This window comes from Dreissena polymorpha, chromosome 3, assembly GCF_020536995.1.
Source record: "Dreissena polymorpha isolate Duluth1 chromosome 3, UMN_Dpol_1.0, whole genome shotgun sequence".
Lineage (NCBI taxonomy): Eukaryota > Metazoa > Mollusca > Bivalvia > Myida > Dreissenidae > Dreissena > Dreissena polymorpha.
Window position 1 is genome coordinate 96,729,145 of NC_068357.1, and position 26,590 is coordinate 96,755,734.

The window sequence follows — 26,590 nt, forward strand, 5'->3', positions numbered from 1 at the left end:
TTGTTCATTTGAAGCTAGATTTTGTTAGTGTCACGTTAAGATTATCATTAGGAAGCATGTTGCGTTTAATAAATATAATTATGCTAACTTGAGAATTCAACAACACGTTTATAGTTGGGCGTAATGACTTCAACAACGCTTTACAAGTCGAATAAATGTTTTGACCATATTATGCATGAAATGCACAATTTCCATTAGGATTATACTAACTTCTTAGTAATTTGCCGAGATTTCATCGTTGAGGTGTACCCTGGTGTGTTTGTTTCACAAAGACAACAAACTTTCACAAAACCACACTCTTATGGCAATTACGTCACTCGTCGTCTGCATGATTATACGGCAGGAATAGAATGCATACGAGTGCTGTTGCTTTGCAAAACGTGCGCTCTCATTAACTAATAATGATTCTACAATTAAAGGACACTCCGCCTTTAGGCGGGCTTTAGTTCCATACAGGGATACATGTGATTGTCAAGGGATCTTAATTGGCTCGCAAAATATTTGGCAAAGAAGATTGCTTTGATCTAAGAAATGGATAGTTGCAGTTGCTAAAAAATCTATTACTTGGTAAAATTCAAGTGCCTAACAGATTCTGATTTTGAAATTCAAGCACCCTGGCGAGGGACTATTTAATGGCCTGTGGAAAGCACTGGCTTAGATCTGTTCAAGATCAACATGACTGATTTGACAAATAAAATATGTTCATTTTTTCACTAAGAAACACAAATATTTAATTTGCTTGGTTAAATTGGCCTCCACTATCCAAGCAGTTTGATTAAAACATGCCAGCAACTCTTTTAGAATGTTAACAATGCAATCTTGCTTTCTTGGAACCAAGAATGTTTTTTCCAGGTGATATATCATATAGTTTAACCCAAACCATTATTATATTGCATGAATATTTTAAATATCAGATTTTTTTGAAAGAAAATTGAAAATTTCATCACAATACAAGTGAGTCCTTTCTTATATGCCCCCAGAATCAACAGAGTCCAAGAGGCATAAGTGATTGGCCAATACAACCTTCTGCAAGAGGTTCACCATAAATAACATGTTGCGTCAAACATCAATCGTGCTTCCTACAAAGATTTTATACTAGAATGGGTGATGTCTTTGAACACTATAAAAACATTCACATCACCTGACCTCATTTTGACCTTGATGTTGTCCTTCTTGTGTACAAAGACTCATTCATAAAGTTCAAATTCTTGGTAACCCAAAATGACATGTTTTGTCTAAAATCAATCATGCTTCCTACAAAGCTTTGATGCTGTATTGAATGTTTATTTTAAATACTTCTTCAGCACCGACATCACCTGACCTCATTTTGACCTTGAAATTTACCCGAAATGATGTGTTTTGTCTTTATATTAATACCATTTTCTACAAAGCTTGAATAGGAGCATGAATCTTCTATGAACACTACAAACACACCCAAATCACATGATCATTTTGACCTTCAGATGTTGTCCTACTTTTGGACAAAGACTTATTCAGGAGGTCCAAATTCTTGGTAACCCAAAATGACTTGTCTCTTCTTAACATTGATAATGCTTCCGAAAAATATTTGATACTATTTTTCCATTATTCAAATCACAAACATCACCACATGCTCTGCAAATCACAAACTTAATGACCAAACCTTTATATAATGAATAAATAAAAATGTGATATCCTTGTGTGAGGACCGGACAATGTGGCAAACTGATTTTAATAACTATGTGCAGCACTTTGGATAGAGTGGGCCTATTGCATATGCGTAAGTATTGTCCCAGATAAGCCCTGTGCAGACTGCACAGGCTAATCTGGGACAACAGAAAGAGCACATAAATTAAGCCCAATTTTCCCAGAGCATAGATCATATGATTGAGTTGGTAGAAGCGTGATTGAGTTGGTAGAAGCGTGATTGAGTTGGTAGAAGCGTGATTGAGTTGGTAGAAGCGTGATTGAGTTGGTAGAAGCGTGATTGAGTTGGTAGAAGCATGATTGAGTTGGTAGAAGCGTGATTGAGTTGGTAGAAGCGTGATTGAGTTGGTAGAAGCGTGATTGAGTTGGTAGAAGCATGATTGAGTTGGTAGAAGCGTGATTGAGTTGGTAGAAGCGTGATTGAGTTGGTAGAAGCGTGATTGAGTTGGTAGAAGCGTGATTGAGTTGGTAGAAGCGTCTTCTAGGCCTGTCCTGTTCTCAACATTTCACCAATCAATAAATCACCATATAAATACTTTAAGGAATAAAATCATGTTTTATATGCCTGATTATTTGTATTGTCTTGCACACTTTTCTTCTTGCAGAATCTTCATCATCCAGGAGTTGTTAATCTCGAGAAAATGTTTGAGACACCTGAAAGGGTAAACATGGTTTTGTTAATGTTAATGTTTAGTTCTATACACAATCTTGAAAAATATTCCCATATCGCAATTATACTACTATCATTCTTATTAATATAAACTGTATGCCTGTATATTTGAAAATGTATTTTGATATAACAAATAACAAACAATAACATTTATTAAAGCGAGATTATACGGTTTTGTCAAATATTTATTAATTTATGTAAAATGTGTAAAAAAAACTTATTAAACATATATTTCAATATAAATTAAAATGAAAGTTAAGAAGAACATGTGTTGGAAAATGTGAAATTAGCAAGATATTTAATATTGAAATCGAAAATGTCTGTACAGTCAAATTCGCCAACATGTAAATCATGCATATACAATGTGAATCTAAATTTAGTTTAACGGTTCATTTTAAATTCCTGCAACAATATCTGTTCATATGAAACACGAACACTAACTAAAAAGACAAATGCTTTGGTTATTGTAGGAAAATATGTACGAAATTTTTCTTTGCTGCATTTTATGAAATTCGTCTTCAATGTATACTTTTCTTGCCTATTTTGTATTATTATGCCCCCCTTCGAAGAAGAGGGGGTATATTGCTTTGCACATGTCAGTCTGTCGGTCGGTCGGTCCGTCCGTCCGTCCACCAGGTGGTTTCCGGATGATAACTCAAGAACGCTTAGGCCTAGGATCATGAAACTTGATAGGTACATTGATCATGACTCCCAGATGACCCCTATTGATTTTGAGGTCACTAGGTCAAAGGTCAAGGTCACGGTGACCCGAAATAGTAAAATGGTTTCCGGATGATAACTCAAGAATGCTTAGGCCTAGGATCATGAAACTTGATAGGTAGATTGATCATGACTCCCAGATGACCCCTATTGATTTTCCGGTCACTAGGTCAAAGGACAAGGTCACAGTGACCCGAAATAGTAAAATGGTTTCCGGATGATAACTCAAGAACGCTCTGGCCTAGGATCATGAAACTTGATAGGTAGATTGATCATGACTCGCAGAAGACCCCTATTGATTTTCAGGTCACTAGGTCAAAGGTCAAGGTCACAGTGACCCGAAATAGTAAAATGGTTTCCGGATGATAACTCAAGAACGCTTATGCCTAGGATCATGAAACTTCGTAGGTAGATTGATCATGACTTGCTGATGACCCCTATTGATTTTCAGGTCACTAGGTCAAAGGTCAAGGTCACGGTGACCCGAAATAGTAAAATGGTTTCCGGATGATAACTCAAGAACGCTTATGCCTAGGATCATGAAACTTGATAGGTACATTGATCATGACTTGCAGATGACCCCTATAGATTTTGAGGTCACTGAGTCAAAGGTCAAGGTCACGGTGACCCGAAATAGTAAAATGGTTTCCAGATGATAACTGAAGAACGCTTATTCCTAGGATCATGAAACTTAATAGGTAGATTGATCATGACTCGCAGATGACCCCTATTGATTTTCAGGTCACTAGGTCAAAGGTCAAGGTCATGGTGACCCGAAATAGTAAAATGGTGTCCGGATGATAACTCAAGAAAGCTTATGGCTAGGATCATGAAACTTCATAGGTACATTGATCATGACTGGCAGATGACCCCTATTGATTTTCAGGTCACTAGGTCAAAGGTCAAGGTCACAGTGACAAAAAACATATTTACACAATGGCTGTCACTACAACGGAGAGCCCATATGGGGGCCATGCATGTTTTACAAACAGCCCTTGTTGTAACATATTTTTTTTCAATATATTACAATTTAACACATATTAAAAATCGTATAATCTCGCTTTAAATGTACATTTACATCATCAATACCTCTCCATAGTAATGCTCTGACATCTTGGAAAAGTTTGTTTATTGATTGTTGCGCCGGTTTGTCATTATGACATGTAATTAGCGATTGTTTTATTGTTTGAAGCAGTATATTTATTACATGTAATCAGAGATTGTTCTAAGACATATGGTTATTACATGTAATCAGAGATTGTTTTATTATTGTAAGCCGCATAATTATGACATGTAATCAGTGAATGTTTTATTGTTTAAAGCCAAATGTTCAGCCTTCTAGTCGTATTTTGTATCTGGATTTTAAGCAATTAACATGCATAGAAGTTTCTTTTACAGCGGTAATTTATGTGGCATTGATATTTTTGCAGATATTTGTTGTTATGGAGAAATTAAAAGGAGACATGTTGGAAATGATTTTATCAAGTCCACGGGGCCGACTCAGTGAGCGTGTCACAAAATTCCTTGTCTCTCAGGTAAGAAGGGCCAAATAGTAAAAGTTAATATAATTATTACTTACTGGCAAGGCCACATAACTTAACCGATTTATGCCTAGCATCTAGAAAAAAGGCCTTGATGCGGCGTCTCATCTGGGTCTGCGCTGTTTGCTTAAAGGAATTTCTGTAAGAAATATTCTAAATATAGAAATACATATTCTAGACATCCCTAATTTTGGACATAAATTGATCCAATTTAGCAGGATGGGAGAAGCCACTAGGCATAAATGGGTTAAGTGGCCTTTGGTCATGAAGGAATCGGTTTCTATTTCCATTCTGCGCACACATTTTATTCAAGAAAGGCTATTGATACAGGTTGTCTTATATCACCTAAGATTGGCTAAGCTTGAAATGAAAAATATACATATGATAACTGCTCAGGGTCCCCACAAAAGCACTTGTCTTATATGAATTATAATCAAGATCCTGTTATATAGTTTTCCTTATCATAACATGTGCATTATTAGCGAGGCTGTTTTCGGAGAAAACCCGAGCTATTGTCATAGCCAGCTCGTCCGCCATCTGCCGTTGGCGTCGTGCTAAAACCTTAACATTGGCTCTAAAATCAAAGTGCTTCCACCTACAACTTTGGAACTTCATATGTAGATGCAACTTGATGAGTTCTACACGCCACACCCATTTTTGGGTCACTAGGTCAAAGGTCAAGGTCGCTGTGACCTCTAATATCAAACTTTAAGATAGGCTCTAAAATCAAAGTGCTTCCACCTACAACTTTGAAACTTAATATGTAGTTGCACCTTGATGAGTTCTACATGCCACGCCCATTTTTGGGTCACTAGGTCAAAGGTCAAGGTCACTGTGACCTCTAATATAAAACTTAAACAAAAACCTTAACATCGCCTCTAAAATCAAAGTGCTTCCACCTACAACTTTGAAACTTCATATGTAGATGCACCTTGATGAGTTCTACATGTCAAACCCATTTTGGGTCACTAGGTCAAAGGTCATGGTCACTGTGACCTCTAAAAAAATTAAAAAATAAAAAAAATCTGACAAGCTTTCGCAGCCGAGCGTGGCACCTGTTATGCGGTGCTCTTGTTTTTATAGCGGTTATACCACTGTGTTTTTCAGATCCTAGTTGCCTTGAAGCACCTGCACTCCAAACACATTGTGCACTGTGATCTGAAACCAGAGAACGTACTGCTCTCCTCAGAAACAGCATTCCCACAGGTGTGCAGCCTTCTGTCTATCTACACATTGTAACATGTTGTGATTATTGATGATGGTGATTAACCATTATAATGTTAACACATTTTTCCTTATCACAATCTGTTTTTATGTCCCCCACTACAGTGGGGGACCTACATAGTGGGGGACATATTGTTTTCGCCCTGTCTGTTGGCCTGTCTGTTGGTTTGTTTGCTGCAACTTTAACATTTTGCCATAACTTTTGCAATATTGAAGATAGCAACTTCATATTTGGCATGCATGTTTATCTTATGTAGCTGCACATTTTGAGTGGAGAAAGGTCAAGGTTATCCTTCAAGGTCAAAGGTAAAAAAAATATATAAAAAATATAAATAAATTTAAAGCGGCGCAGAAGGGGACATAATGTTTCAGACAAACACATTTCTTGTTTAATCTGTATCAGACATTAATACAGCCTTTTGCCTTCTATATTTTGACCTTATGACTATAATAATTAACAATGCATTTTAAGTATTATAATTCAGTGCTACAGTATCAAACTGATGGAATGCCATCTATTTTTAGCTCACTTGCGCACAACATTCCAAATTTGGATCACATGTGATCAGAAATTAGGTTACTATGTCAAATTAAAGAAAAACTTACAAACACTCTAGGCCACTTTTCTTGCCTTATCTTCATTAAATGTTGTCAGAACATTTTGTCCCAATGACTGAGTTCAAACAAGTCATTGTTGTTTGTTAAAAAACATGGTTGCCTGATGTTGGGGCAGTACCGCTGTAAGTCTCCGTTCATTACCTACCTGTGAAACATGGTTGCCTGATGTTGGGGCAGTACCGCTGTAAGTCTCTGTTCATTACCTACCTGTAAAACTTAACATCTTTAGAGTACCGCTGTAAGTCTCTGTTCATTACCTACCTGTAAAACTTAACATCCTTAGACTCTCAGATGAGCCTTTGGACCTCTTGTTCTTGACGTGTATTCTGCACAGGCTAATGAAGGACGGCACTTTCCGCTTTTATGGAATTTTTCATTTAAAGGGGTCTCTTCTTAAAAAAAATCAAATAGAGACGTAGTGTCGTCCCTGATTAGCCTCTGCAGACTGCTCAGGCTAATCTGGGCTGACACTTTATGCACATGCATTAAGCCCCGTTTTCCTAGAGCGAGGCTAAATACTTGTACGTTTGATCTTCAGGTGAAGCTATGTGACTTTGGTTTCGCCAGAATCATTGGAGAGAAATCATTCAGGCGATCAGTTGTAGGGACACCAGCATATCTAGGTTTGTGCGCACACATAAGTATACAGCTTCCAAAAAATATTTAGTCAGGTTTCTCATTGGTGATTTCAATTACAAATGATATCTAGGACATATTGCATATTTTACCAAAGAATACATATCAAGTGATAAGTATTTCTTGACCTAAAGTACTTACATAAAATAATGTGAAAAAGCCATACCAATAATTTTCGTTTTGATGTTATCAGGAATTTGAAAAATGTAATGATAATGTTTTGGGTTTTTTTTCAAATAATTTTGAGTAGACTTGTGTGTGTCCTTATTGAAAAGTAGACATCCCTTTACCTTTTTTTTTCATGTAAACATTAGGCCAACATTTTTTTAGCTCATCTATTTTTTGAAAAAAAATTATGAGCTATTGTCATCACCTTGGCGTCGTCGTCCGGTTAAGTTTTGCGTTTAGGTCCACTTTTCTCAGAAAGTATCAATGCAATTGCATTCAAACTTGGTACACTTACTTACTATCATGAGGGGGCTGGGCAGGCAAAGTTAGATAACTCTGGCGTGCATTTTGACTGAATTATGTGCCCTTTTCATACTTAGAAAAGTGAAAATTTTGGTTAAGTTTTGCGTTTAGGTCCACTTTTTTCAGAAAGTATCAATGCTATTGCATTCAAACTTGGTACACTTACTTACTATCATGAGGGGACTGGGCAGGCAAAGTTAGATAACTCTGGCGTGCATTTTGACAGAATTATGTGCCCTTTTTATACTTAGAAAATTGAAAATTTTGGTTAAGTTTTGTGTTTAGGTCCATTTTATTAGCTCATCTATTTTTTGAAAAAAAATTATGAGCTATTGTCATCACCTTGGCGTCGGCGTCGGCGTTGGCGTTGGCGTCGGCGTCCGGTTAAGTTTTGCGTTTAGGTCCACTTTTCTCAGAAAGTATCAATGCTATTGCATTCAAACTTGGTACACTTACTTACTATCATGAGGGGACTGGGCAGGCAAAGTTAGATAACTCTGGCGTGCATTTTGACAGAATTATGTGCCCTTTTTATACTTAAAAAATTGAAAATTTTGGTTAAGTTTTGCGTTTAGTTCCACTTTTCTCAGTAAGTATCAATGCTATTGCATTCAAACTTGGTACACTTACTTACTATCATGAGGGGACTGGGCAGGCAAAGTTAGATAACTCTGGCATGCATTTTGACAGAATTATGTGCCCTTTTTATACTTAGAAAATTGACAATTTTGGTTAAGTTTTGTGTTTAGGTCCATTTTATTCCTTAAGCATCAAAGCTATTGCTTTCATACTTGCAACACTTACTAACTATCATAAGGGGACTGTGCAGGCAAAGTAATGTAACTCTGACTGGCATTTTGACAGAATTATGTGCCCTTTTTATACTTAGAAAATTGAAAATTTGATTAAGTTTTGTGTTTAGGTCCACTTTATTCCTACAGTATCAAAGCTATTGCTTTCATACTTGCAAGATTTATGAACTATCATAAGGGGACGGTGCAGGCAAAGTTATGTAACTCTGACTGGCATTTGGACGGTTTTATGGGCCCTTTATACTTAGAAAATTGAAAATTTGGTTAAGATTTATGTTTTGGTCCACTTTACCCCTAAAGTATCATAGATATTGCTTTCATACTTGGAACACTCACAAACTATCATAAGGGTACAGTAAAAGGACAAGTTGCATAACTCTGGTTGTCATTGTTACGGAATTATGGCCCTTTTTTGACTAAGTAACTTTTAATATATGGTTAATTTTTGTGTTTCGATCCACTCGAAGTATCAAGGCTATTGCTTTCAAACTTCAAATACTTACATGCTATCATGAGGTTACTGTACCTGGCAACTTGAATTTTACTTTGACCTTTGAATGACCTTGACTCTCAAGGTCAAATTATTAAATTTTGCTAAAATTGCCATAACTTCTTTATTTATGATTAGATTTGATTGATACTTTGATGAAACTACTCTTACCTGACATACCACAATAGACTTCACCCAAACCATCCCCCGTGCCCTCCCCCCCCCCTCCCCCCCCTAATTTTTTTTTTTTTTTTTTTTTTTTTTTAAGATCATCTCACAAATGACCACCACACCCTCACACTATACCCCCACCCCCCCACCCCACCCCACCCCCCAATTTTTTTTTTTGATTTTTTTTTTTTTTTTTTTTTTTTTTGAAGATCATCTCACAAATTATCACCACACCCTCACACTATACCCCCCCCCCCCCATTTTTTTTTTAAAACGGTTATGTTTAAAATACCGTCCAACCATCGCACCCAAACCCCCCCCCCCCCCCCCCCCCCCCCCCCCCCGATTTTTTTTTTTTTTTTTTTTTTTTTTTTCGCTTTTTTGGAAGATAATGTAATAAATGTCCACAACCCCACACTATACACCCCTCTTCACTCCACTCCTCCCTCCTTTGTGATTGAAAATGAGAGTCCCTTCACCTTTAAAAAGAAAATAGATGAGCGGTCTGCACCCGCAAGGCGGTGCTCTTGTTCCTTAAGTATCAAAGCTATTGCTTTCATACTTGCAACACTTACTTACTATCATAAGGGGACTGTGCAGGCAAAGTAATGTAACTCTGACTGGCATTTTGACAGAATTATGTGCCCTTTTTATACTTAGAAAATTGAAAATTTGGTTATGTTTTGTGTTTAGGTCCACTTTATTCCTACAGTATCAAAGCTATTGCTTTCATACTTGCAACACTTATTAACTATCGTAAGGGGACTGTGCAGGCAAAGTTATGTAACTCTGACTGGCATTTGGACGGAATTATGGGCCCTTTATACTTAGAAAATTGAAAGTTTGGTTAAGTTTTGTGTTTTGGTCCACTTTACCCATAAAGTATCATAGATATTGCTTTCATACTTGGAACACTCGCAAACTATCATAAGGGTACAGTAAAAGGACAAGTTGCATAACTCTGGATGTCATTTTTACGAAATTATGGCCCTTTTTTGACTAAGTAACTTTGAATATATGGTTAAATTTTGTGTTTCGATCCACTTTACTTCTTAAGTATCAAGGCTATTGCTTTCAAACTTCAAATACTTTCATGCTATCATGAGGTTACTGTACCTGGCAAGTTGAATTTTACCTTGACCTTTGAATGACCTTGACTCTCAAGGTCAAATAATTAAATTTTGCTAAAATTGCCATAACTTCTTTATTTATGATTAGATTTGATTGATACTTTGACAAAACTGTTCTTACCTGACATACCACAATAGACTCCACCCAAACCATCGCCCGTGCCCCCCCTTCTCCCCCCCCCCCTAAACCCCCCCCCCCCCTATTTTTTTTTTTTTTAAGATCATCTCACAAATGACCACCACAGTCCCTTCACCTTTAAAAAGAAAATAGATGAGCGGTCTGCACCCGCAAGGCGGTGCTCTTGTTTTTAAATTGATTTACAGGATTTTTTTTAGAAAAATAGGGTCGGGGGGTCGAAATAAAAATAAAAGAACAAAAATCACAGTCGACAAAAAAAATGAAAATAAAAGTTTAAACTTGTCGATTTTTTTTAATATATAAACAAACTTTTTACGTTACTTTTGTACTATATATCTTATTTATGAAAACAGTAACATGTAGTCACAAGAAGCTATTGAAATAGTGTTATTAATGCATTTTTCAAGAACATTTCTTTTTAATCTTAATTCTTGTGGAATGTTGTCATTGTCTGCTATTGAATAAAAAATTGTACATTAAAACATTATTACAAGAAATCACTCAGTGTTTATTTTGTATCAAATAACGTGTAATCTAGCACTGTTTTGTTTTACTGTTTAATGTCTTGCTTCAAAAACCTTATTTGAGTAGAAATCAATGTTTAATACTTGTAATATTCATGAAAAAAAGAGTCCAACACAAGACAACGTTAAACTGTCAAATTGAAAAAAAACTAAAATGTAATATACATAAACGCAACAGTAAAAACATACAACACCATAATTATACCCCCACAAACGAAGTTTAGGGGGGTATATAGGAGTGAACTTGTCAGTCGGTCCGTTTGTCGGTCTGTCTGTCCGTATTAAGTGTCCGCTCTCTAATTCAAGTAGTTTTCATCCGATCTTCACCAAACTTGGTTAGAAGTTGTATCTAAATGATATCTAGGCCAAGTTCAAACATGGGCCTTGCTGGGTAAAAAACTAGGTCACAGGGTCACTTAGTGCGTTTTAAACATTCAGCATGTTGTCTGCTCTCTAATTCAAGTAGTTTTCATCCGATCTTCACCAAACTTGGTCAGAAGTCGTATCTACATGATGTCTAGGCCAAGTTCGAACATGGGCCTTGCCGGATCAAAAACTAGGTCACGGGGTCACTTGGTGCGTTTTAAACATTCAGCATGTTGTCTGCTCTCTAATTCAAGTAGTCTTCATCCGATCTTCACGAAACTTGGTCAGAAGTTGTATCTTGATGATCTTAAGGCCAAGTTTGAACATGGGCCTTGCTGGGTCAAAAACAAGGTCACAGGGTCACTTGGTGCGTTTTAAACATTCAGCATGTTGTCTGCTGTCTAATTCAAGTAGATTTCATCCGATCTTCACCAAACTTGGTCAGAAGTTGTATATAGATGATCGTAAGGCCAAGTTCGAACATGGGCCTTCCCGGGTCAAAAACTAAGTCACGGGGTCACTTAGTGGGTTTTTTAACATTCAGCATGGTGTCCTCTTTCTTATTCAAGTAGTTTTCATCCGATCTTCACCAAACTTGGTCAGAAGTTTTATCTAGATGATCTGAAGGCCAAGTTCGAACATGGGCCATGCCAGATCAAAAACTAGGTCACAGGGTCACTTAGTATGTTTTACACATTGAGCATGCTGTCCGCTCTCTATTTCAAGTAGTTTGAATCTGATCTTCACCACACTTGGTCAGAAGTTGTAACTAGATGATGTGTAGGTCAAGTTCGAACATGGGCCTTACCGGTTCAAAAAATAGGTCACAGGGTCACTTAGTGTGTTTTAAACCTCACCATGTTGTCCGCTCTCTAATTCAAGTAGTTTTTAGTCAATCTTCACCAAAATTGGTCAGAAGTTGTATCTTGATAATGTCCAGGTCAAGTTTGAATATGGGTCATGCCGGGTCAAAACAAGGTCACGGGGTCACTTAGTGCATTTTAAACATCACAATGTTATTCGCTCTCTAATTTAAGTAGTTTTCATCCAATCTTCACCAATCTTGGTCAGAAGTTGTATCTAGATGATGTCTACGTCAAGTGTGAATATGGGTCATGCCGGGTCAAAAACCAGGTCACAGGGTATCTTAGTGAGTTTTAAACCTCACCATGTTGTCCGCTCTCTAATTCAAGTAGTTTTCATCCAATCCTCACCAAACTTGGTCACAAGTTTTATCTAAATGATCTCTAGGACAAGTTTGAACATGGGCCATTCCGGGTCTAAAACTAGGTCACGGGGTCACTTAGTGCGTTTTTTAACATTCAGCATGGTGTCCGGTCTCTAATTCAAGTAGTTCACATCCGATCTTCACCAAACTTGGTCAGAAGTTTTATGGAGATGATCTTAAGGCCAAGTTAGAACATGGGCCTTTCTGGGTCAAAAACTAGGTCAAGGGGTCACTTAGTGCGTTTAAAAAACTTGAGCATGGTGTCTGCTGTTTTTTGTGAAGACGACATGCAAAATATTATGTGTCAATGCGGCATGTGGGGGTTTCGTCACGTCTGTGATAAAGCTCTTGTTATGCATGTTTCTGACTAGACTGTTATTTTCCGGAGGAACGCTTAACAGTATAACACCATGTTAGTGTTTTTCTCAGGAGGGCAAAGGGGCATGGTGCATTACTTTCAAAAAGGGCATTTTAACGCGCAGTTTATGCAAAACGGGGCAAACGCGTTCTGTGAATACCTGGTTTTGAGAGAAATATTAATTGCATTAGAGGCACTTTGTGGGAAAAAACTTAAAAATATAAAGAATCACATTTACTGGTAATTGATGTATTTAACTAACTTTATTTAGTATAAATATATTTATCTTGCTATGTCTTCCATTGATGTCCCACGCTGTTTCAGTAAACTGTAGAGCATGGCAAACATAATAAAGCAATATATGCATATGAATCTGATTATAATCAGATCCACTAACATATAAATGAAACCATGTTTGCCTTATCCCATTTTCTAACAATAATCTTGTCAGATGTTTAAATTTTGCGAGTAAATTGAATGCAAACACTCGTTTTCGATACATATATATGCAATATAAATAACTTTGTAGTTTGTTTTATTTCAAAGCGTCTCTAGCATTATAACACCTCATTTCGCCGATATACCTGAAGCAAAAGACAAAAGAAACAGTAATAAAGATAATATAATACTGTATTAAACAATATCCCATTCAGCTTGTGACAAGCTAAAGGTAAATCCTTTAAAATCGCTGTACGTTTAAAAACTAGGGCAAAACGACCCAGGAATTAGGGTGAAACGACCCAGGGCGAACGGGAATTATAAGGGCGAAACAACTCGGGGGCAAACGGGATTTAGGGCGAAACGACCTGGATTCTATCCACTATATTACTATTGAATATGTTGTTGGTATCTAAAACATTTTATGCATCGTTCGTTATCACATGCTTTAATATGCATTTCAGTAATCCCTTCTAAACGTATGATCTCCATCATTTATTTGATTGTTATTTGCCATATTTGCCACAATTTATTTTCTGTATTCTGCCATTTGTTAAAATGATGTGCGCATCTCAGCGAAAAATTGTATAATATGTCCATCTAATACGTGATTCGCATTTAATTCAATATTCTTAATGTTTGACTTGACCTTGTCATTTTTGACAATTTCTATTTTGAAATAGTGCCATGGACGCTGTTGATTATTATTGTCGTCAACACAAACTTTCGAGCACGCCATTTCGCATGCACAAATGAAGCTTTTACTTAAACACAAAAAGGATTGGTTTATTCTATTTTTAACAGCCAATGAAATTTGCCGATAGTAAAAAAAACCGGGTGCGATAAAACGCTTGCGAATATAAATTTTGATTGTTGTCAACAGTTTTATTTTTTCATGCGGGACTTAAACACTGTCGGCGGAGTTTATGAAAATAAAATTGCAGATAGATACTTTTATTTTTATTTCAGTTTGTCATAAAATACGGTCGGCGGTCCCGTAAATCAATTTATTAAAAAATGTTGGCCTTACAATCTAATTTCATCTGTTTAATGACTAATAATTAAGTTGGATTATTTGGCTATATGCTTATTAGTAGGTTGAAATGTTTGCAGCCCCAGAAGTTTTGAAGAGTAAAGGATACAACCGTTCCCTTGACATGTGGTCTGTAGGAGTAGTCGTCTATGTGAGGTAAGCTTGACAAGTAAAAACAACAAAAGCAAAAGTACTTCCAATACACTTATAGTAAGCTCCTTCGTAAAACAGTTCATCTAATAAAATCCTTAGTCATTAAACAGTTATATTGAACATGAAGTTTGTTTTCATAATTTATTTGGATTGGAATGTTAATTTAATTTCATTAAAATAACAATCTTTTGCGCTATATTTCATAATTTCCCACTATAGAAATGTTCTATTGATTACATTTGAGCCACACCATGCTTTCAGCATAGCTCCAGACAAGCCTGCGCATATCCACAGTCTGTTCAGGGCTTCCTTGTCCACTAATCAGACCATGAAACCTTGTGTGACTATAGCAGACATGGGAGCTCCAGACCAGCCTGCGCACTTGCTTAGACTTGGCTGGAGCCAGACCAGCCTGCGCACTTGCTTAGACTTGGCTGGAGCTACCTTGTCTGCTATAGTCATGTTAGATATCTAGGGCATAAGACCCAATTTTTACATGACAGCAAAATTTGAAAAGAATATATTTCCTGTTCGTTCATTGATTATTGTCCCTTGTTACCAGTCTCAGTGGCACATTCCCGTTCAATGAAGATGAGGAGATCAATGACCAGATCCAGAACGCAACCTTCATGTACCCACCTACACCCTGGAAGGAGGTCTCACAGGAAGGTAGGAATGGGCTTAAGATAAGTATCAACTGGAAATATTGACCAATTAGAATGCTTGTTAAAAAATATTGACCAATGAGAATGCTTGTAACAGCAGTATGGATCAATTCGAATGCTTGTTATAAAAATGTTTATTAACCAGAATGCTTGTATCAGTTTACTTAACATTTTCATTGTTTAATTGTTGACTGCTAGCAAACTGTGTTAGATATTTTTCATTTAACTGATAGCTTATTGTGTGTGCTATTTTCAGCTATTGACTTGATTAGTAACCTGCTGCAAGTGAAGATGAGGAAACGGTTCACAGTGGACAAGTCCCTGGCTCATGTGTGGCTGCAGGTAAGCAAGGGAGACAAGTCTGTGGCCCATGTGTGGCTGCAGGTAAGAAAGGGAGACACGTCTGTGGCCCATGTGTGGCTGCAGGTAAGAAAGGGACACAAATCCCTGGCTCATGTGTGGCTCTATTTAAGAAAGGGAGACAAGTCCCTGGCTCATGTGTAGCGTTAGTTAAAAAAGGGAGACAAGTCCCCAGCTCTCTTGTGGCTGCTGTTATTAAAGGGAGACAAGTACCTGGCCAATGTATGGCTGCAGGTAAGAAAGGGAGACAAATCACTGGCCCATGTATGGATGCAGGTAGGAAAGGGAGACAAGTCCTGGTCCATGTATGGCTGCAGGTAAGCAAGGGAAACAAGTCCCTGGCCCATGTATGGCTGCAGGTAAGCATGGGAGATAAGTCCCTAGTCCATGTATGGCTGCAGGTAAGCATGGGAGATAAGTCCCTAGCCCATGTATGGCTGCAGGTAAGCAAGGTAGACAAGTCCCTGGCCCATGTATGGATGCAGGTAAGCAAGGGAGACAAGTCCCTGGTCCATGTGTGGCTGCAGGTAAGCGAGGCAGACAACACTTCAATGGCATTTGAAAGGAATTGAATGATTTATGTTGGGAAACGTGGGGATTCAGAATGTCATTCAAATATTAACTTAATTTAGTTATTGCCAGCATTTTTTGAGTGTCTTGAAATTTACTGCTCAATTAAGTAGGTCAGTTTTCAGTTGCAGGCAGTATACAATTCTGGTTGACCAGCTTACTTCGGAAAGGTTTTAGTAGCTTCACTGATTGCCATGACATCACTAAATATTGTTGACAATTCAGAAAAATCTTAAAAAATAAACAAACAAAATCATACATTTTATTAGGGCTATTTGATCCTTTACAGACAGAATGTTATCTGGTACATGTTGTAAATACTTCTTGCCAATAATCACTTTTTTTCAATTTTTCAATATTTAAATGTATTGTTATTTACTTAAAATACTGGGTATATGTGAGGACCTATTATGTAATTAATTTTGCACAAAGTTTTTTTAGTCCCCTACAAGTTTCACCGGAGGGGACTTATGGTTTGCACTCCATCTGTCTGTCTGTCTGTCTGTCTGTCTGTCTGTCTGTCTGTCTGTCTGTCACACTTTTCTTGATCCTGCTATAACTTTAAAAGTTCTTAATATTTTTTCATGAAACTTGGAACATTGATAGATGACAATAAGGACATTATGCACATCATTTAATTTTGTTCCTACGTCAAAAATTCTGGTTGCTATGGCAACAAATATAATTTTTTTTAATTCTGAAAATGGTGGAATTTCTGACAATGGTGGAGCCGGTAGGGGACTTATATTGCTTGATAATAGTCTTGTTAATGTACATTATGTGTTGAACAGGATTATCAAACATGGTGCGACCTTCGTAAGCTGGAGCAACTGGTAGGCCAGCGATATCTCACGCACGAGTCTGACGACGAACGGTGGGAAACATTTCGTCGCGAGAGGAACATGAAAGTTTGGCAAGACGTAGGCCAGAAAGGTGTAAATGAAAAGTACAATTTAAGCAAGTCTCGTGATCGTAACACCCCCAGTTCAGGCACCACTGTGTCATGACCTATGCTTCTTTGTATGGTGTCGTCTGATTTGTCCATGGTGATGTTACCTGCTCTGCTATTGGTCATATTTGCTTTGAGATCTCTGTCTTTCTCCCAGTCTAGTATTGACCACGTTTTTTGTGGTTTCCATTACTTGAGATAATTTCAGGTGACTTTGTTCACACATACACACACACAATATATCATTGATCTTCCATTGTTTTGTCCTGTGAAACTTTCCAACATTATGAGTAGATGCATAAGATTGCTTTTCTTTAACATTTTTCTTGCTCAAAGATTTCTTGTGATTTAAATTTCTGAACTTTCATTTCATGAGCATTTGTTCTTTGTATTGAAAGCTTGTTTAACATCCGTTTGATAAGAGTAAAAAAGAGTCTCTTTCACAATTAAATATGAATCAAAACAGCAAATAGAAAATAAACTTATTTACCAAATTTGAGTGTGTTGTGTTTTTTAAGTCTAAAATGTGTTTATAAAGACACATGAAAGCAATAGCAATATATTATTGAATGCTTTCTTTTAACTCGCGGAGCAAAATATATGCATAAAGCAAGTTACTAAATGCAATCTCATACATTTACTCAATTTACTGTATATTGTTAGTGTACCCAATCCTGTTATGCAATCTTATTTTTTTACATATTTTGTATCCACTTTATTACTATACATACATTAAATTTTCATTATATTAATCCTGTAACGTAATTGAATAGGAGAACTTTTTTTCGTTTTTAGCTCACCTGTCACGTAGTGACATAGTGAGCTTATGTGACCGTGTGATGTTCCGCGTCCGTATGTGCGTGCGTTCTTGCATGTGTGTGTGCGTGCGTGTGTCTGTCAACAATTTGTTTGTGTAGACAGTAGAGGTCACAGTTTTCATCCAATCTTTATGAAATTTGGTCAGAATGTTTATCTTGATGAAATCTGGGTTGGGATTGTATTTGGGTCATATGGGGTCAACAACTAGGTCACTAGGTGAAAAACTGGGTCACATAATAGGTCAGATAATAGAAAAACCTTGTTTATACAATAGAGGTTGCAGTTTTCATCCAATATTTATGAAATTTGGTCAGAATGTTAATCTTGATGAAATCTGGGTTGGGATTGTATTTGGGTCATCTGGAGTCAAAAACTAGCTCATTAGGTCAAAAACTAGGTCAAATAATAGAAAAACCTTGTGTTTATCTTGATAAAATCTGGGTTGGGATTGTATTTGGGTCATCTGGGGTCAAAAAATAGGTCACTAGGTCAAAAACTAGGTCAAATAATAGAAAAACCTTGTGTAGACAAGAGAGGTCGCAGTTTTCATCGAATCTTTATGAAATTTGGTCAGAATGTTTATCATAATGAAATCTGGGTTGGGATTGTATTTGGGTCATCTGAAGTCAAAAACCAGGTCACTAGGTCAAATAATAGAAAAACCGTCAACAGTTTGTTTGTGTAGACTGTAGAGGTCACAGTTTTCATCCAATCTTTATAAATTTGGTCAGAATGTTTATCTTGATGAAATCTGGGTTGGGATTGTATTAGGGTCACCTGGGGTCAAAAACTAGGTCACAAGGTAAAAAACTAGGTCACTAGGTCAAAAACTAGGTCACTAGGTCAAAAAATAGAAAAACCTTGTGTAGACAATATAGGTCACAGTTTTCATCCAATCTTTATAAAATTTGATCAGAATGTTTATCTTTATGAAATCTGGGTTGGGATTGTATTTGGGTCATCTGGGGTCAAAAACTAGGTCACTAGGTCAAATAATAGAAAAACCTTGTGTAGACAATAGTGGTCACAGTTTTCATCTAATCTTTATGAAATTTGGTCAGAATGTTTATCTTGATGAAATCTGGGTTGGGATTGTATTTGGTTAGTCAGGTGAGCGATTCAGGGCCATCATGGCCCTCTTGTTACTTTTCCTATACATGTTCTATTCAGGTCAGTAGTAATTACTGAATGGAATGACTCTGAATACAAATGGTCATCAATTTATTATGCAAGACTGATTGAATTGTTTGTACTTTGAAACAAACATTTTGGTACATTTCTGAACTTATATTTTTAATTTATACACTTTAAGCAGTATATTTATTGTCGTACACATGATAAGCATTTTTTAATGAAAAGCATAAGTATTTTCCTTGTTTAGGATGTGGTTTTCTCAAAGATTACAGATCTTGAAACATTTTTGTATGAAGCTGTTTGAAAAAAAGTTGTATAAGAATAATATTTAAAGAAAATTTTATTGCGAAATAATTGTAATACACACAGGTCATTTGACTTGATGTTAATTTACCCTGAAGCAGTTTCTTTCTGGTATATAATAAATATGTGCTTTTAAAACCATAGTTCAAATATCAATTATTAATTTTCATGAAAGAATTTGTGATAGAATTTTCACTCAGAACTTAAAATGTTCATTAGGAGTTGAATTTGGCCCAGTTTAAAATATTCATATCATTAGACTGTGATTGTGAATGGATCAGAATCAAAATAGCCAATCAAACCATCATCATACTTAAACTAGTTTTCCTAGTTTTCAATCATCTGGTAATTATCAGTAAAATCTTATGAATGTACATTTCACTATTTTATTTAAGAAAACAACAGTAGCTTCATTGCAATGGAAAACTACAAGGCTGCCTTTCAGGTGATGGTTGTTCTGTAACTCTGAAGGGCAACATACAGCACTTAACTGTGAACCTCTACAACTGTGTCAAAGCAGTATGTGGGATTATTTGTAAAAAATTCCCCAAAGGGACCTTTTCACGTTTTGGTAAATAAATTGAAAAAAAAAAGTGTTTGGGGTTCAAATATCTTCGTTGTAGTTATGCTATTTGTGAGGAAACAGTAATAGTTACCATGCTCTTAAATATCCATTATATGCATCTTTTGACGATGTAAAAAACCTGAAAATTATAACCCGTTTGCAACGCGAAACAATGAATAATCTGAAGAGCTCTGTTGTTGTCGTTATATTTTGTGACACTACTAGGATTGCTTATATAAAGTATAAAATTCATCACTCACTGTATTAGCACAGATGGCCAAGTGGTCTAAGCATTAGACTTGTACTTCAGGGGTCAGTGTTTCGAGCCCAGTTGAGGGTAACTTTTTTTTCTTTAATTTAATTCTTATTTTTTACTGGAGATTTTAAGATCCAATGTTTACATTTATCAATATAAATCATTTAATGACAAATTTCAATACATGCCAAAATCTGTGAAAATGTCCCTTTAATAGAACTAATTGTAATTGATTTGTTATATTTTCATGCAGAGATTTGAAGTGTGACAAATTGAAAATATTTTCCTAAATGTCATTAATAAAAAAGTATCTCTAGAGTATAGTTATATTGATGTTGTGAAAGATGATGGATACATCGACCCAGGGACCTAGCAATATATTTTACCAGTACATTCCCTTTTATACCTGGTGTGTTTAAAACATTATTGTATTCTAATACATTTTATATAGTATACATAGATGGTGTCTCAAACAACTTTGCTGGCGGCATAGTTCAAAGTATAATTTTCTCTTCACTTATTGGTAGGTAGCAGATTGTTGCCTTAATTTTTTGTATTTCCTCACTAGTTGTATATATATATATTACTATCTATCATAAAATTCCGCCATTGGATTACACTATTTCAGATTGAAACCAAAAAGACTTAATGAAACTTTGGCCAAAAGACGTTGAACATCCATATTCCTCCTTATTTATTGACACAGTATTATCATAGTACCTGAATTTATTTACCAGTTCATAAAATGTTTTTGAAATCATGATAATTTTTTTAATTATGGAGTCTTTTTTGGTCATGGTTTTGTCACAAGTCCATCCAAGACTTATTCATACTTTTTTGAGTCTGTTTGCTTGGAAGAACCAATTATGTGTGCTTTGAGGAAAATTGCTTAAACAACTCATTGATAGGTGCAGAATTCTTAATCTTCCATTAAAGGTTTTAATAGGCCGCTTAGTTTACAGACGTTGGAAAAATAGATGAAGAAAAATCAAAATGAAGTGAAATTTTTGTCATATTGAAAAAACATTGCTGCAGAGCTGTGAATATTTCTACTACATGTATTTGTTCATGTAGTAAGCATTTGAATCTGTTGTTTTTATTTATTTATTTTAAATCTAAGTGCGTGTCTAGTTTGTACAAAATTGCAGTTCAATTTTAAATGAATTTATTTGAGCCTGTGGATTAGCTGTTTATCTGTTATTCATTACTTGAAGTTCAACTCTTTTTAATCGTAGCTTTGTAACTGGTGTTTGTATTATATTATTCACTGTTGCCATAGGGAAATAGTATCTACTTATAGAAATATTATAGAAATACTTTGTTACATATGTTTCATATCACACATTTATTTGTTATAATTTGTTTCATTGCTAGTCATTTGTATATAAATAAAAGAAAATTATGTTTTGTTTGTAGGTAGGAAAGGTAAAAGGTATTTGTTAAATCTTATGTGCAAATAAAGAATTTATTTTATTGAGGTAGTTGTAGATTTTCTAATGTATTGAAATAAATATGATGATTTATGATTTGTGTTAAAGTGTCTAAAACATGTCTATACCGGTTTTTATAAGTTGGGAACTCCGAGAAATTCATAGTTTTTTTCTTCAATTGCTGCATGTTTCTGTGTTTGTCTTTTACTTCTACCATGACACTTATTGTTTGCATGATTAGTTGTTGTAGGCCGTTTTCCAAATTAATTCAGTTAACATGTGTTTATTTATGGGTCGCAGTACTAAAGGTCAGGCCAGAAAAGTCAGAAACCCATGAATAAAAATTAATATGGTGATTTAAGTAAAAACCAAAATTAAGAAACAAAAATAAATAGCATTAATACCATGTTTGCAAATTATGTAATTAACGTTACATTATAAATTGATGCAATCATATATTTTATTTGTGTACATGTTCATGAACTTGCAGGAATTTACATTTGCATTTGACATGCTTCTAAATTATCACACATTTTGCTTTGTATATCTGTATGTTTTTTTTAATTATTAAGTAAAGCAAACCAATTATGTGCCAGAAACTATTCTTAAAAATTCCTCAACAGAAAGATAACATTTGCTGCGAAACATCAGCGCAAAATGGCGGAGTTTGCTAATTAAAGCTAATGGCCAATTTGCTAACATATAGAGGATATGTGTAAGTTTTCAGTGTGATAATACTTTATATTATTACTGGAAAGGGAGGAAATTAATGTATTTGCATTTATACCTGTAGCTTGCCTGTTTGCTGGGAATGCTATGTTGTTGTTCTTTAAACGGTCCAAATGACTGCTGTTATTTTATCGTCTTTAAATATTTTGTACAATTGTTATTGTTAACTTCTATATTATTATAACATATACCGGTACTTTTATTTATTTCTCTGAAATTGCACATGAAACTTTGATTATACCCAGCTATGATTGTGTACTGTATTTTGATGCCTTAAACATCTGGTCCCTGTTTAATATAATATCTTCAGATATATAAAAAATATTTAACATCTTTTATTATTTAGTGAATTGACCTTTCGACAGCCGATTGATTGACAGGCTTATTAACCAATCAGATTACAGCATAGATTAGGCCCGTTACTATCCGCCATTTTGTCCGTCAAACTCGCCGTTGTCCGACACATAAGCTTATACGTAATTCTGTGTTTTAAAAAAAGAAAATGGTTAAAAGGTGCTGTTATGGCACTTGTTATTCAGACACAAGGTATCCAGAACGGTTAAAAGATGGAAGTACGTTTTTTCCGTTCCCTCAACCGGGTACTAATCTTGAAAAATTCAAACGTTGGATTCGTCTTTGTGGTCGTCCACACGAACAGCTTAATCTCAACATATTAAGCGATCGCCCGAAAGCAAAACACAGTCGTTATAATAAGATACTACGCGAAAATAGAAAATGTAAGTTTTGCAACGGACACGTTATAAAAAAGAGTATAACTTTGTACTTGTTTATCCTCTATATAGACAAATTAGAAAGGAACATTTAAAACCATTTTTCAAAGGTGGCCAACGTTAAATAAATTTGACATTCTAATGCAGTCGGCAAATAAATAAGACATTATAAACTTTGCTAGATTTTTTTAATGCTAATGAAATGCGTAATAATAAAGACAATCAGTTATTATTTTTAATAATATCACATAGAATAAAACATTTTTTATTTCTTTCGGTTTAAGTCTTCCAAATTTAATGTAAGTTAAGAAACTATTTTAAAATGCGCAAGTAATTATCAATAGGGGCCAATAAGTGTCATTTTACACCATATGTGGGCTTTCTACTAATCCGTTATCAAAACAGATGCCGCAAACTGTGAATGACCCTTTGAAAACCCGGTCTGATTAGCGAGTTTTTTGTACATGAAAATTCTTTCAACTTCTTATATTTTAAACATTGCAGAAGATAGTTTTCGAGGAAATAATAATATATAATAATATATTGTGTATGTTACTTTTTGACGACTTTGACTGTTATACGATGATAACAATGCTCATGGGTTATTTTGACCAAACGCATTGTAGATATGTGTTATATCGGATTTCAATAAAAACGTTCTTCGTCTTCTGATATAATAAATTTACTTACCTGTGCCACATTTGCGATGTTGCCATCGGTTGCAAAAATTAACGGCTTTTAATTAAAAAACTGAAACATCTATTACTCAAGGAAAAATAGTGTGACTAACGAACAATTCATACTGTATGCGATAATTGGCGATAATTTTGCCGACTTTGATGATTAATTTAACGGCTTTTAAGTAGACTAATAAAAAAGTTATGACTATTTAATAGATATGATAATTATATTCAGCATCACTATTCAATGATAATAAAAACTATTGCATGGCTTTTCTGGTATACCATGAGGCCTTTTTGGTTCACTTATGCGGCCGATTCGCGTAGCCATTTTTATGACGGACTTCGGCGGAGTGACCCCCCTTGAAATCGGTGGGCGTGGCTTCACTCTCGCTGTCGAAAGGTCAATTATGTCAATGAATTTGTTGTTTTGTTTTTTTAACATTACTTGATTTCATTTAACTATGTAGCTTGTTGATAAAAACTTCATAATTTCAAAGACAATTGCAAACTTGTGTTTATTTCAAATATAGCATTTTTTTCATTAAAATGTCATTTTGAAATGAACCACTTAAAACAACTTGATGTAGGATTTTTATGCATTTGCCTTAAATATGGTCCTGTTGTTTCCCCATTGTAGAACATGTTCACAAAATATAACATATGAAGTGACTGGTGATGTATTATGATTGGGTGCCCTGTGAGAATAATTATATAGGATATTTTTATATAATCTTCTTGGTGTGTGACTCAACCGCTGTGTAAATAGCTTTTCCTTCATTGAGTTAACATTATTATCAGATCAGTTAAAATTGTAGAAAAATACTCAAAATAAATGATTGAATTAATTGCTCTTGTTGTTTGGTGCCTTTACCCCCTTGTGTTGTGGTTGTCCCCCTTGTGTTGGGGCTGTTATGTGTCGTGTTTAAATGAACATTGGAATGTTTCTTGTGCAAGTGATGATTGTTGAATATATTTTGCCTTCCGTGTGTCTGTCTGGGTTTTATTAAGAAAGAAATACAGGTAAGGATGTGATTAGTAATTTTAATGTCATAAATAAGTTACCTTCTATCTATTAGCGTACTCCTTTCCAATGTGATTAACTCCTCCAGAAAATTAACTGGGAACCGACCACCTCCACACTGCAATTATAGACTAGGTTAAACATAATGCAATGCAACCCAGGCAAAAATCAGTAACCAGCCCTCAATAATCTTTCCGGATCGACCAGGTGTATACGTGCCTTTTACGGCTCTGAATTGAAAATTGTTTTTCGATTTATTTCACTTGGTTGAATGGGGTTTTTAATAGATAAATTGTGTTATTTATCTTTTACTTCTCATTCGGATTATTTTATGTGGATTTAATGGACTTTTGTTTCATTTGTAAAGGAAGCCCACCGCAGCTTCAAAATCAGCTAATAGATAGCAGGTAATGTATTTATGACATTAAAACAAAACAAAAATAAGTAAAATTCATTTTAATTATAAAATACTTACCTGCTATCGCTAAGTCCCGCCTCCCACCCCGCTATTCGATTAATATTTGTGTATATATATTGAAAGAATATTAAGGGCTGTTTACAATCTCTTGCACGACGGTTACATTACATTCACCTCTGTGATGGGCTCAGAACGGACTATTTTTATGAAAGCGTCTCATTCATGTCATGATCATTCCAAGCGTTCATCATGGAGGTTACAGTATACTAAACAATCTCTTGCACGACGGTTACATTATATTCACTGCATTAAAGAAAACCATCTCATACCATAATATCTTATATCAGTCTTAATTTATTATTATAGAATGGATATGTTTTTTTGATGTTAACAAACCTATATACATACATACGTCGAAGCAATGCCTAACGCCAATCAATACAAATTATGTTCAATTGTTTATATTTGTAAATTGCGTGGAATGATTCCATCTGCGTAAATGGGCAATAAAATAGTTCCAAAGAGTTGCATTAAAACTCGCAAGTTTTTGCACGATGTATCGTAAATTTAAAAATCATATTTCATTATTTTACGCCTCTGATCCTAAAAAATTCCAAATCAAACATACTTTGAATGCGTTTGTTCGGTTTTGCCCAGTTTCTGGGCAATATGGCATGCTGAGCCTTTCGCAGAGGTGTATGTGAGAGCAAGGAACGACAACTCTGCGTGGAGATTGGGCTGGTTACTGGTTTTTGCCTGGGTTGCATTGCACTATGTTTAACCTAGTCTACAATTGCAGTATGGAGGTGGCCGGTTCCCAGTTAATTTTCCGGATGAGTTAATCCCATTGGAAAGGAGTAAGCTAATAGATAGCAGGTAAGTATTTAATAATTTAAATGAATTATACTTAAAAAAATTGTTTTATGTTAAAAAATATCCATAACGTTTCTCGTGATCGGCTGAAAGCTTCTTGCTAATTATCTACCAGTGCATACCAGCGAGGTATATTTTTCAGCCAGGTGTTCTTAAGGTTTAAGACATCTTTGGATTGTTTTTTCGCTCTTTACCATGTTTAACCATCAGCCAGACGGACGGGTATCATTGTTTGAAACTTTGCTCAAGGACCACCTAAGAAGAAAACGCCTTCTCACCAGTTGTTCAAATTTTGTTATTAATGAATTCGCTCTGTAGTAAATTCTTGGAGGTGCCGTTGGAGGGGACTTCGTAAGTCGGTTCCAATGAAATATCCAGTTCAGATTCACCTATTCTCTATTCTCCTATTCGTGAAAATTGCCTCAAATCATGAAATGTTAAGGTCATTGAGAAATTGCACAGAAGGCAATATCTCCTATTCCCTTTGAAAGATTTTCGTGAATCTTGCATCAAATCATGAAATGTTAAGGACATTGTGCAAGAACATTAGTAAGTCATACCGACTTCAAGTCTAGGTCATAATTCAAAGTCAAAAGTTTGAGCCTCGTTCGTGTTCGGTCCATATAGCCTTTACCCACTTGCAGGATTTACATTAAACTTTGCTCAAATATTCAGG

General features: G+C 35.5%; 1 protein-coding gene across 4 annotated transcripts in view; it reads left to right on the forward strand.

Moving 5' to 3' along the window:
* The window catches only part of LOC127875433 (serine/threonine-protein kinase D1-like), a 126,334-nt gene extending 101,886 nt beyond the window's left edge, over positions 1-24,448 (forward strand). For 2 of the 4 annotated variants that reach the window (XM_052420491.1, XM_052420494.1), the window contains exons 14-22: positions 2,292-2,348; positions 4,507-4,611; positions 5,725-5,823; positions 6,998-7,082; positions 14,336-14,411; positions 14,971-15,077; positions 15,330-15,415; positions 16,795-22,533; positions 24,003-24,448. In XM_052420491.1, the coding sequence (XP_052276451.1) occupies positions 2,292-2,348; positions 4,507-4,611; positions 5,725-5,823; positions 6,998-7,082; positions 14,336-14,411; positions 14,971-15,077; positions 15,330-15,415; positions 16,795-17,010 (831 nt within the window). In that variant the 3' untranslated portion in view covers positions 17,011-22,533; positions 24,003-24,448. Of the gene's footprint in view, positions 1-2,291; positions 2,349-4,506; positions 4,612-5,724; positions 5,824-6,997; positions 7,083-14,335; positions 14,412-14,970; positions 15,078-15,329; positions 15,416-16,794 lie in introns of all 4 variants that reach the window. The other 2 variants (XM_052420493.1, XM_052420492.1) reach the window with 2 other exon arrangements.
* Positions 24,449-26,590: the final 2,142 nt, after the last annotated feature.